Source organism: Henckelia pumila, chromosome 4 (assembly GCF_033568475.1).
Source record: "Henckelia pumila isolate YLH828 chromosome 4, ASM3356847v2, whole genome shotgun sequence".
NCBI classification, from domain to species: Eukaryota; Viridiplantae; Streptophyta; class Magnoliopsida; order Lamiales; family Gesneriaceae; genus Henckelia; species Henckelia pumila.
The window spans coordinates 29,551,606-29,564,639 of record NC_133123.1 but is presented as its reverse complement, the minus strand read 5'-3'; the positions used below and the strand labels follow the sequence as shown (position 1 = coordinate 29,564,639).

Below are 13,034 nucleotides of genomic sequence, written 5' to 3'. Positions count from 1 at the left end.
TGGTCAAATTAGAATTATTGTTCGTATTTTTGCTTTATGTCCTACACCTAAAAATTACGCTTCTTGTTCCTTTAAAAAAAATAATAAAATAGGTTTCTTGTAAGGAATTTAATACGATGGGGTGCCATAAATGTTTCATTAGCTGTCGAAAAGATGTTGATGGGTCACTGGTTAATGATCATTTAGTGTCTGAATTTTTTAATGAGTAATTGTTTCCATTAAATTCAGTTTTGCATAGGAGAGGCAATGACACAATTTCCACCTTGCTAGGCAACACGCATTTAATGGCTTAAAATGAATGCCACAAATTTTATGGAAATTAAACTTAATATTTTTGTGATGCAAAGTTTATTTATTTAATTTTAAAAACAATACCTTCGAACAATCGGTTAACCCTGAGTTTATATATATTTCACTTAGAGTAACGCTCCCCTATATTTTAATAAAATATATCCAATTGATCATATGTAAAAATAAGACATTCCACAGATGAGTTAACCCTGCTCTAATGCTCATATGCAACATTGAATTTAACTGCTGATTGTATATTATAGCTAGAGTTATACTCCTCGTATATTTTAATATAAAATATGTTCAATTAATCATATGATAAACATCATTAATTTTTATTTTTTTTGCATATAATTAATTGATTATATTGTATTAAAACAATACCAATTCATATGTATGACCTGAATTAGTGAAAGCTTAAATGAAAACAACGAAGTGTAAGGATAATGGAGTTAGTATCATATTACGGCTGTTTAGCGATTAATTACTTCACGATTGTTGCAATTTTAATTATCTAGATTTATACAATACAGTTGGGTGGTGTAAAAATTGTTCGGGTAGGAAGCGACCAAACTTTAACGCTTGAGTTGTTATAAGGTTTAAAAGATTTGAGTATCATCAGTTATATTTTTTTTTATTGATAAACACGCTGTCTTAAAATTGATATGAGAGTCAAAGTCACATGTTCGATTCTCATGATAAAACAGCAAACCTTCGATCATAAAAATATATACTTTAACATATATTTATAGTATTATTATTATATTAAACAAGAGTCACACACACATATTAACAAAATTTGGTGTGGTTTTGTGACATCAATTGATTTTTACGAAATACTCTCATCAACAAATACAAATATTCATACATTATCTCCTATCCATAAATTAATATCAATTTTTTAACTTAAAATATTCGCACATCATCTCCTACGAATTACACATTTAATACATCATTGTCATCTAACTAATGACCAATAAAATATAACAAATTACAAATACTATATTTTTTTTAAAAAAAAATCTTGAAGCTTGAACCATGTGAAAGTTTTATTATTTTTCTTCTAAAGTGCGTGTCAAAGTTTTATTTTTTATTATATTATTTTTAGGCTAAGCATGTGAAAGTATTTTTGATTCAACAACAAAAGTCATTGATCCATAAACACATGCAGCATACCTGTCCACACATAAGTCAGGGTAAATTATAGAAGTTTCCCAAGTCAGTCGCAGATTTTCATCTTTCTGTAACTTTGCATTTGTGTTTGTGCCATTGAAGTGGGATGATGCTCGCCTCGTTGCCATTTTTTTCGTGATGTTAGCGTGAACATGTTACTGAAAAAAAACATATGAAATTATCAGTATTTTTATCTTTTAATGAGATATTTATGCGAATATTAAAAAACACACACAAACAAAATATCAAGGAGTATGAATATACGGTAGAATTGACTGTTTTCTCAAGTATTTTCCACGAAGACTTCAGACTGGTCAAAAGTCAAAAGGCCAACAGCCAGCAGCCACGAAGCACTTCCAAGAAATTGCCAATTCGGGACGCAAAAAAATTCATCCTTTTTGCTTCAGAATTCAAATCCACGAGATTCATTTCTCAAAATCAAAGAACCTTTTTCCAATCGCTGTTCCATAATGGGTCAGTCGTAATTCTCTCTCCCTCTGTTGTTGTCCTTCCCATATCCACTCAAGGTAAACACTTTTCGTGCGTGTTTTGTGTGTGTTTCTATCCGGTTTTGAAGATATTTGTGAACCCAGAAAACTTTGTGTTGTTTCTGTGCTTTCACCAGGATTGCTTGCTACTTTTAATAGATTGTTTCAGCAGCGAATCTTGCGCAAGCGTTCTCAGTTTTTAGTGTCAGCCCTCCACTTTTTTGGAGGGGGGTTGATCTAAAGTGGTAGATCTTCATGGTTCTTGCCTTGTCGGATGGTTTTTGTTATTTGGTCGCCGAATTGAGCTGGTTTCGCCATCTCCGTGTTCTGTAGAAATTTACTGGAGAATTTTAGATTTTGGGCATTTCGAAATTCTTTGTTATTTGTAGAAATCATAATTACTGGTGGTATCTTTTGGGAGTTCTTATTAAGCTTGGGGTTATGGGGGATAGTGAAGTAGGTACGATACCCGTGATGGAAACAGAAGAAGACTTTATTGCTGCAGTACAGCAAATCTTGAAAGCAGTAGAATTAAGGAAGGATTGGACCGACGAAGCTAGGAGAATCTTGGCAAATTTAGGCTCCCAGTTGTGTAATATAAGTAGAATCCATGAAATCGAAGATGAAGAATTGAAGGAGGATGAGGCCGGTCTTAATGACCTTGAGCAGCAGCTCGATGGGATTCAAGATAGAATTATGAATTGGGAGAAGGAGCAATCTATGATATGGGATTGTGGACCTGAAGAAGCTTATGAGTATTTGAAAGCTGTTGATGAAGTTCGAAAGTTGATTGAGATGTCGGAGGATAAGAGTTTAAATAACAGCAGCGACGACTTGGCTTTTCTGCGTAGGGCTCATGATATTCTTCAGACAGCAATGGCTAGGCTAGAAGAAGAGTTCAAGATCTTACTGGTTCAAAATAGGCAGCCTTTCGAGCCGGAGTATATGTCTTTTCGTTCTAATGAGGAGGATATTATCGATGCAGTCTCCGTTATTTCGTCTGGGGATGATTCAGTTGATGATTTAGTCCAAAGAGAGAGCATGGGTCGCCCCTCGGAAGATTACATCATTGAACTGGTGCATCCGGATGTGATTCAGGACCTAAAAAGTATAGCTCATGTGATGTATGACTCGGACTATGGAAGGGAATGCTCACAAGCGTTTATTAATGTTCAAAAAGATGCTCTGGACGAATGCCTTTCAATCCTTGAAGTGGAGAAATTCAGCATCGAAGATGTGCTGAAAATGGAGTGGAATGGATTGAACTCGAAAATCAGGAGATGGATCCGAGCCATGAAGATCTTTGTGCGGGTTTATCTCGCCAGTGAAAAGTTACTGACTGATCAGATTTTTGGAGAGCTCGAATCTGTTAGTTCCGTTTGCTTTGCCGAGTCAGCTAAAACTGCCATCCTGCAGCTTCTGAATTTTGGTGAAGCCATAGCCATCGGGCCCCATCAACCTGAAAAGTTGATGCGGGTTCTTGATATGTACGAGGTTCTTGCGGATCTCATTCCAGAGATTGCATCCTTGTACTCTGATGAAGCTGGATCATGTGTCAGAACCGAATGCGAATATGTCCTGCAGAGATTGGGGGGTTGTGCAAAGGCAACCTTTATCGAATTTGAGAAAGCCGTCGCCACAAATCCATCAACTAACGCCTTTCCTGGCGGTGTAGTTCACCCTCTTACCAGATATGTGTTGAATTACATCAAGACTCTTACAGATTACAGCAAGACACTCGATGTCATATTGCAGGACGGAGAAAAAGAGGATCCTGTCTCATTTTCGCCTGACTCGAGCCCAGTTAGCGAGGAGGAGAAGAATGTCAATGAAACCTCCTACCCTTCTCCAATGGTCGCATATTTCAGGTCCCTCATCTCGAATCTTGAATCCAACCTCGACGAAAAATCCAAGTTATACAGAGACGAGGCACTGCGACACCTTTTCTTGACGAATAACATACACTATATCACCAAGAAGGTCAAGGAATCCGAACTCAGGACAGTCCTAGGCGACGACTGGATTCGAAGGCATAACTGGAGATTCCAACAGCACGCGATGAACTACGAGAGAGCTACTTGGAGCTCGATCCTCACCTTGTTAAGAGATGACGGGATCCAACATCCTGGTTCGCACTCTGTTTCGAGGACCATTCTTAAGGAGAAGCTGCAGAGCTTTTATCTCGCCTTTGAGGAGGTTTACAAGAACCAAACAGGGTGGTCTGTCCGGGATATCCAGCTGAGAGACGATCTGCAAATCTCGTCCCTCAAAGTAATCCAGGCTTATCGGACATTCGTAGGAAGACATATCAATCATATCAGCGAAAAGCACATCAAATACACAGCTGATGATTTGCAGGATTGCCTCTTGGATCTTTTCGAGGGATCCCAAAAATCTTTACATGGTGGCCACAAGAAGTTGTCTTAAGAGAGGGGTGTTAGAATATATCGGAAATAAAATTGCTATTTAATTATTCTTGCGGCTCCATGCATGTCTTTTTGAACCATTATATTGTAATTGACATTACGATTTTCATTTCCCATGATCACATCACTAGTTGTAGTTTAATTACTGGCTAGCGATATAATTTTTTGCCCATCTGGAGCAAAAGGAAAGAGCTAATTAATTTCTTGATATTTGTTTGGGAAGCAAGACTCTGAATTATTTAATGATTAAAATGATAAGATATGTATTGATTGTAAATGCAACAAAATTGACATAGAAATTTGATAGAATGCACGCAAAAAGTTGTAATTAATAAAGTATGCAGAGAAGAACTAATCTGGAGGCTAAAAAGTTATTAAAATTAATAAAAAGACTTAATATTCAAAATTAATAAGAGAAAGTGCTTGGTTTTATAGCTAGGAGAGGAGTTTATATAAGGGGAATAAATTATTCTACTCATTTCAAAGTTGTATTTTAAAAATGGCCTTCTTAAATAAACATTTTGCATTGACTTATATAATTCAAAAATCCTATAATACCATACATAAAATTGCATCTTTATATGTAAGCATTATTTTAGTTCAAAAACACATAAATGCTATAATATCTAATACATAAAAATAAAAAATTCACACATATATAGTTACACAACTCCAATTAATCGCACATAAAAAAATATTCAAAACTATGGAAGGAATCATGACAATAATCAAGTCAAATATAATTTTTTTTTTAAAAAAAAAAATCGAAACCAAAGCTATTAATCAGAGAGTGTTCATGACAGGAACAAAAATGGTTTGCCTTATATCAATGCATTTACAATAATATAGACATAAAGTAATTATTATTTGTGTAAAAAACTAAGTTTGAAAAAAAAAAAAATCATACTTGTTTGAAGAAAAATAGATGTGCCGTTTCCGTATGAAATTTATTGAGATAATGAAATTGAGAGTTTGAAACGGAGAAATGGATGGTAAACCGAGGGAAAAAAAAAAGGTTTAAAGAATATCTTTGTAATTTAAGATGATAAAAAGATTATTTTGGTAAATTAATTGGAGGCTAAAATTGTTTATTGGAATTAGAGACTATTTTTAAAGATCCCCCTTTATATAATTGGTGTTTAGAATTATATATTAAGATAAATTCATATCTTATCAAAGAGAACATAAGACCTGTTTTTAGATTTTGCTATAAGAATAGTAGATGATGTCGTTTTATTTATCATTCCCATGAATCTTCATGGATGCTTCCAAGAAGATACAAATGCAAATTCCTTTTTCTCTACCTCCTGCCGAAAAAAATAAATTAAATTAAATTTTAAAAAAAATCTCTTTCCTTGCTTCCAGAAGACTTGCAGCAGCTAATTTCCACTGTGTTGTTCATATTCGAGCTGCTTTTTTTTTTACCCCCTATTTTGCACGGATAGGATGAACTCAATCTTTGGTACAAAACATCCTGCACCATTCATAAGTTATTTAACGTTTCCACAAAAATAACATAAATTTTCCGGGACAAAGAAAAAAAATTTTTTGACGGTGGCCTAACAGAATATCCATCCATGTTTCTACGATAATGCATACATGAACACTTTACGAAGACGAAGACGAAGACTTTATCTTATCTGCATGAGTTAACCATAGAGACTGGAATAAAATCTCGTGTGGCTGCTCAAATCCTCTCAAAACACGCATTCTTGAATCTTGATCAGCTACGAATCATGTATTTTAAATTGCCAGATACTATGATAATTTTCTGCCTTGTGATCATGCCCTTCTTCATTAGTAACATTCATGCTCATTATCATCTCCTGCATGCTAATATTGCCATTTCTTGCGGTAATTCCGGTGATGCGACGGCTCGGGATGGACGTGCCTGGACGGGGGATTCTGGGTTCAAATCATCTATGGCGCCGCTGCTAATCAATGGCGAATCCACAAACTCGCGAGCCATCCACCGGTTTGGTTTGTTGGATCCAGTACCGTACAAGACGGCTCGAATCTCTCGTAACGAGTTTCAGTATGTTATCGGGGTCAACCCGGGCCAAAAGTTCATCCGTCTCCACTTTTACCAAGATTCTTGGTTCAGGAGTTCTAAAGCATCGTTCGCTGTGAAAGCCGACCACTATACACTTCTCAGCAACTTCAGCGCTGATGCTTTGGGAGTAAAGCATGTGATCAAAGAGTATTGTGTAAACATCAAAGGTGATCGAGGATTGACTTTAACATTCACTCCCGCCACGAAAATGAGGAAAGGGGATGACTTCTATGCCTTCATCAATGGCATTGAGGTTGTCTCCATGCCCACTGGCCTTTATTTCACCCCAGACGAGGAGTCAGGTGCTCAAGTTGTCGGCCAAAAATACAGATTCTACATAGATAACGCGACAGCTCTTGAGTTGGTTCAGCGGCTTAATGCTGCTGGAGGTCCCATTTCATCGACTGAAGATTCCTCCATGTATTGCAGTTGGGATGACGACACCAAATTCTTGTTGGACTCTGCTGCTGTTCGTACATGGAGAATCCCAGTGGACATGGGATTTAGGTACTTGATAAGGCTCCATTTTTCAAAATCCCAATCAAGGATAGGAGAGAGTGGTGGCGTAGAGTTCTCTATCATCATAAATGATCAGATTGCTGGGGATGCCACCCATATTTTTCAACTGGGCGTAGACGCTGAAGTTTCAGTGCATAAGGACTATATAGTGATGATGGAGGGAAATAAAATGGTGAGTGACCGAAATATTAGTGTCACTCTCCAGAAAAAGTCTGAATCAATGGATCACGGACAACACCACAGCATCTTGAGTGGGATAGAAGTATTCAAGTTGAGTAATCCAGACAACAATCTCGCTGGCATGGAATCGTTTGTGGAGTTACAGAGTTCAATATCGATACCGCAGCAAAAGAAACTGGTGTCACTTTACAGCATCAATTCTATTGTCACGATGCTTACTGTTACACTCGTCTTGTTAAACATTGCTGTTTTCCATCTCAAAAGAGTTTCAGACTCAGATTATGGGACAAGTAACACAAGATCATCATATTTGGAGCATCGGTGCCGTCAGTTCTCAATAGACGAAATCAGATCATCAACTAACAATTTCGATCTTGAATTCTATATTGGCAAAGGAGGATATGGCATAGTGTATAAAGGTGGCATTGATGGAGGAACTGAAACAGTTGCGATCAAGAGACGAAAATTAGACTCTACGCAAGGGGATAATGAGTTTTGGACAGAGATTAGATTGTTATCCAAGATCAGGCATCAACATCTGGTTTCTCTGATTGGTTACTGCAAGGATGATGAAGAGAGGATATTGGTTTACCAGTACATGACCCAAGGAACACTAGCTGATCATCTTTATAAGAGAAAGAGACATGGGAAGTCAAATCCAATCCCTTGGGAAACACGGCTCAATATTGCAATCGGTGCTGCTAGTGGATTATACTACCTTCACTCCCGACACAGGATAATACACAGAGATGTGAAGAGCTCTAACATTTTACTGGATGATAATTGGGTTGCCAAGATTTCAGATTTTGGATTATCCAAAAAAGGTCCAGCAACTGATTCATTCTCCCACATTAGTACAGAAGTCAAGGGCACATTTGGGTACTTAGATCCAGAGTATTTCTCAACACATAAATTGACCAAAAAATCTGATGTGTATGCTTTTGGAGTTGTGTTGTTCGAGGTGCTATCCGGTAGACCTGCTGTAAATATGAAACTTGAGGAGGAGCAGCGTGGCCTTGCGGAATGGGTTAGATATTGCATCAGAGAGGGAAAAGTGGATCAACTTGTAGACCAAAACCTGAAGGAGAGGATTACACCCGCTTGTTTAAAGTTCTTTGTAAGGATTGCTGGTAGATGCCTACATAAGCAATCACAGGGAAGGCCAACAATGGCTGATGTGGTGAAGGGACTTGAGCTAGCACTGACATTACAACAGAACCAAGATCCAGTGGAGCTGCTTGAGGAGGACGAGAATTTTGGAAGAATATTTAGTGATCAAAGCGAGAGGAGTACTTCTATGGATGAGATAAGAGTAGCTCCTCCAAGTGGAGAATTGGATATAACTGTTACAAGCGAAGATACTTCAGGCTCAGGTTCAACGCACAGAGACACGGATCAGAAGAATGCAAAACGAAAGGCAAAGGACAACAGTTCAAACAGTAATTTGCCAACAAGACCATGGTGGGATGCATTCGGGTTTTTATCAAGAATATTAAAGCGAGAAGCTTTACCACTTCCTTCGAAGGTAATGATCTCCGAGTTCTCTTTTCAAGATATTCAGAAGGAGACAGAAAATTTTAGTGATAATCGTTTAATCGGATTTGGAGGATCCGACAATGTATATAAACTATACATGGGAAGTGTTGAAAAAGTTGTAGCAATCAGACGTTCAGAAAATTCAGATTCTAGACTCTGCATGGAGCATGAATTGCAATCAAGGAAAGAGATTCAAAAGAAATCTTCACCCAATCACGATAATGTGGTCTCTCTGATAGGGTATTGTCAGACTGAATCAGATATGATTCTTGTATACGATTACTCAGTAAATGGAACACTCCACGATCATCTCCATGAACCTTACAGGAATCCACTTCCATGGAAACGAAGACTAGAAATATGCATTGGCATTTCTAGAGGGCTAAGCTACCTTCATTCCAACGTCAAGCAGACAATGCTTCATCGTTACTTGAAATCAACCAATATCTGGTTAGACAAAAACTGGATCCCCAAGGTCTCTGAATGGGGATTATCCAAAAAGAGAGGGAACAAATATGGACCAAATATTGTTAGGAGCAACTTGAGGTATTTGGATTCAGACTTCATACGTGGAGCACAATCAACAGAAAAGTCTTATGTCTACTCGTTCGGACTACTGTTGTATGAAGTGTTGTGTGCGGATGAAGAATCAGATCGGTGGTTGGAAGAGGATCAAGTTAGTCTAGCCCAGTGGATCAAGTCACGAATGGCAGACAACCTTTCTAGTTGTATTGACCCATATTTGGTTGCCAAAGCATCACCGGATAGTCTACAAATATTCATAGAGACAGCCAAAAGGTGTTTACTTGATAATGGAAACGCCCGGCCATCAATAAATGAAATAGTGACGAGACTTAAGACTGCACTGAAGCAGCAAGAAGCCATAGATGGTCACAGGGGTGGTGCGTTGAGGCCTCGATCGAGTGTGAAGAATTACAACTTCAAAATGTGATTGTGAGTCCTACGTACTTGAGGTTTCTTTTCTTTTGTGTCATTTTATTGATCTGCATTACCACGCACAAACTTAGGTGAGATACCCAAGCTCAATTCAAATCACGGCCTCTAATGCAAGAGTAGATACTATAACCCCATGCACCAAAATCTCCTGCATTATTCATTCTACTGTTGCATGAATTAAAACCTAAATTTGGTGCTTGCTGTGAATCAGAATCTAGGTGAATGGTTCTAAAAGTTTCTTCTTACTATTGGAATTAGAGACAAAGAAAACCTTACAGAGCAGCAGATTATTCGACACATTAACGGTAAACACTACCTAGTAATAATTTGAAAGTTCTGATTCTAAAATAGTGAAAGATATCTCATAATGTGCGAAAATGACAGAGAGAGAATAAAAGAATAAGGTAGTATTTGCAACCTCCACAACTAAGTGATCATGAATTTTTTTTCTTAACAAATGTGTTATGAAACAATCCATGATCACTTATTTTATAGAGGTTGCAAACGCTAACTAAATTAATTAGCTAAACTCCCAATTCCATAAGAGCTTACAATTTTCTGATCGACCTCGACACTTTTTTCAATTTACCTTTACTGGCTATTCCATGGGAGATTAAACTAATAAAATATAGCCTTTTCCTTTGAATTGAAAGACAAACCTAACTGCTAGTCAAACGAAGATTTGCAGGGTGGTCTGCAGGGAATTCAAGAACTTCCACAACTTTCCCATCATTTTACATCAGAACATGTAAATCTATACACGATCATATAAAATTCAAATAATTTGGCCAACCTTTGCGGTGCCCTGATGAAGTGATAAGCACCACAACTGCCGCAAAACAACATGCTCTCTAAACAAGAATTTGGTTCTTGGGTGTGATCTTTGATACTCTCCGAAGAATACCATACCCCAAAATGTGCTCACAAGTGGAAGAGCCTGCATTTAAGTTTTCGTATTAATTTTAAATTATTGTAAGAAAAGAATATCATGATAATGATAAAATCTATTTAAAAAAAATTAATGATAAAATCGCAAAACATGTGATCCGTTATGGAAAAAATTATTTAAAAATAAATATAAGGTTTCATTCACCTGAACACAATCAGCTGCTGTATAACCTGCAGCATGGCCTCCAATGAAGCGATGAACTGCAGCCCATTGCCAAGTCCACACAAGAAACCCGCAAAGAACGCTAGGTTTCTTCCGTTCCTATCTTTAAGGTACAATTTTTAAGGAAGATTATGGCAAGTTGAGAATAGGGTGGTACAAAGACATTGCGCTTAGGACTATAGCAATAACAAAAAATAACAGCGAGAAGTAGAAAAATGCCATGTAAAGTGTAAACAACTTGGCACTGGTGGTTTCATCATGTGTAATTGATCATTGGTTGCCAAGTTAAATGCCGGTGAGAAGAGCGAGTAACACACACTAGCAAAAAAAGTAATGATTGATCCAAACCAAATACTCTTTCCAAATACCTGTTCTAACCAAAAATTAATGCATCAGATCATATCTTTGTGTTGTGTAATAATAGCAAGTGTTCTTAGAAAAATAAGAAACGTGCATTGACCTTAATTGCTCTATGATTCTCCAACCCGATGAGAAAAACTGCTGATCCAGCCCTTGCTTTGTCGTCTTTGGTACATCTATTTTCCAAGTTCTTTATGCTATCTGGGCGGACACATGAAATGGGACAATTGATTGTCCACAGACTAGCTTAGAAAATTGTAGAAATAAGGGACTCTAATGAAACCTGAACGCGTGTCTCTATAATGATCAGATTCCACGTTCGGCCCAATAAATATAATTGTTATGAGAATGCTGCATTCTTGGACATACACACCGACTGCAGGTTTGTAGTAACTAATTTCGCTGGTAAGCCATGTTAAAGAAAATGTGTGCTGCATCAACTTTGCAAAAATTTGGCAAGGTTCCAAGTATTGTCAGCTGTATTCGAAGAGTGAACAGCATCTCCTAGGCAAACCGCAATAAGGAAACATCCAACTCCTGGGAGGAGGATTTCGGCTCTGTTGATCCAATCATCGAGAAAATAGTTCAACCTTGTCCCTGTTGCGTTTATACATTACTTAACAGTGTTCCAAGTTTGCACAAGTAGAAAAGTTCATTGGCTATATTTCAGAGCAAATAAGAGACCTAAAACAACAGCAATGCTAGATGTGATCACCTCAGTCACTGAAAGACCAACAAATGGCCAAGCATATTGTGTTAACAGAATTCCCAGGCTAAGAAAGATCCCTCCCAGCCATGGCAACCAAGATGCAAGGCCAATTATTCTGCCACTATGCCACATCAATGAAGAAGTTTGTATAAAATACAGGATAAAATGCATTTTATCCTGGAAGTTTGCGAGACACATCCTACTCCTATAACAGTATTTTCACCCTAAAAACTAGAACAAATCACGTAGCCAGATACATATTCAGAAAGTGCAGCAATAACCAAAATTCCTTCTCTCTTTTTTTATTCATGTTATTTAGAAAGGAAATTTGGCATGTCAGGCTTGGCCGCACCGATCTGACCAAGTGTTAAAGCTATAAGAAGTATAACAGCAGTCAAGAAATTTGTGAGAGAATAATCAAGGTAAGTGTACTGAGAATCGCAGGCCATGTCTCTAGAAGCACAAGCGCAACCAACATACAGGCTAAGGCGCCTCCCTTGCTGTCCACAAGATACATTTCCAGCACTACCCCATTTCACCAATTGAATCCAAAATTTTACTTAAAAGGAAAGAAACCAAAATTGTCAGCATGTTCACACACACACACCCCAAATTTAACATTTGCTTGTTTCCAGTTTTTGTCAATGATCAAAGAAACCATTCACGCAAAGCACGGGACCGAGCAAGAAAAATGCAACTTTTGCTTTCAAGTGACCCGACTAAATTTCTGCGTCGTTCTGTTTGGAAAAATTAAAAGGGTACTTCTATTTTACATGAATGACTAGAACCGAGTGGATTTACCTGCTCCAAAAATCTTGGAGGTGTATTTAACGACTAAATATACAATCAGCCACAGGAGGATACAGAGGAATGAAAGACAAAGAATCTAACGTTATATAGCAAAGAACTGGAATCTAAGTTGGTGGCTGTAGTATGGAGGAGAGAGATCAAAAAGAATTTTGAAGTGTCTGCTTCCAATCTTCAACGGCAGGTAGCAAATGCCGAGCAAGAAGACAAAATAAAAATAAAATAGATAAAGGGAATGAAATAAAAATAAAATAGATAAAGGGGCATTCCGAGAATTGAACTCGGGACCTCTCGCACCCTAAGCGAGAATCATACCACTAGACCAAATGCCCATCGATGTCGAGTTTGTGTACTTTTTAAATATAGACAAATATTTTAATTTATTGCAATTTGCAACATAGGGGTTTATCCACTTATCCTCCTC

At 37.5% G+C, this 13,034-nt stretch overlaps 2 protein-coding genes, 1 non-coding gene and 1 pseudogene across 3 annotated transcripts; 2 read left to right on the top strand and 2 right to left on the bottom strand.

Annotated features, from left to right (window-relative positions):
* The first annotated feature begins 1,857 nt into the window (after positions 1–1,857).
* LOC140863210 (exocyst complex component EXO70E2) lies at positions 1,858–4,490 on the top strand. The gene is made up of 2 exons (XM_073266487.1): positions 1,858–1,991; positions 2,090–4,490. Exon 2 carries the CDS (start codon positions 2,394–2,396, stop codon positions 4,377–4,379), a length of 1,986 nt encoding a protein of 661 aa, XP_073122588.1. The 5' UTR covers positions 1,858–1,991; positions 2,090–2,393; the 3' UTR covers positions 4,380–4,490.
* A 1,100-nt stretch (positions 4,491–5,590) lies between these two features.
* On the bottom strand, positions 5,591–12,796 carry LOC140894800 (ureide permease 1-like; annotated as a pseudogene).
* LOC140894799 (receptor-like protein kinase FERONIA) lies at positions 5,848–9,898 on the top strand. The gene has a single exon (XM_073303429.1). It carries the CDS (start codon positions 6,115–6,117, stop codon positions 9,616–9,618), a length of 3,504 nt encoding a protein of 1,167 aa, XP_073159530.1. The 5' UTR covers positions 5,848–6,114; the 3' UTR covers positions 9,619–9,898.
* A 74-nt stretch (positions 12,797–12,870) lies between the features above and the next one.
* On the bottom strand, positions 12,871–12,942 carry TRNAP-AGG (transfer RNA proline (anticodon AGG)). The gene has a single exon. It is a non-coding gene; the product is annotated as a tRNA-Pro (tRNA).
* Between the last annotated feature and the right edge of the window lie 92 nt (positions 12,943–13,034).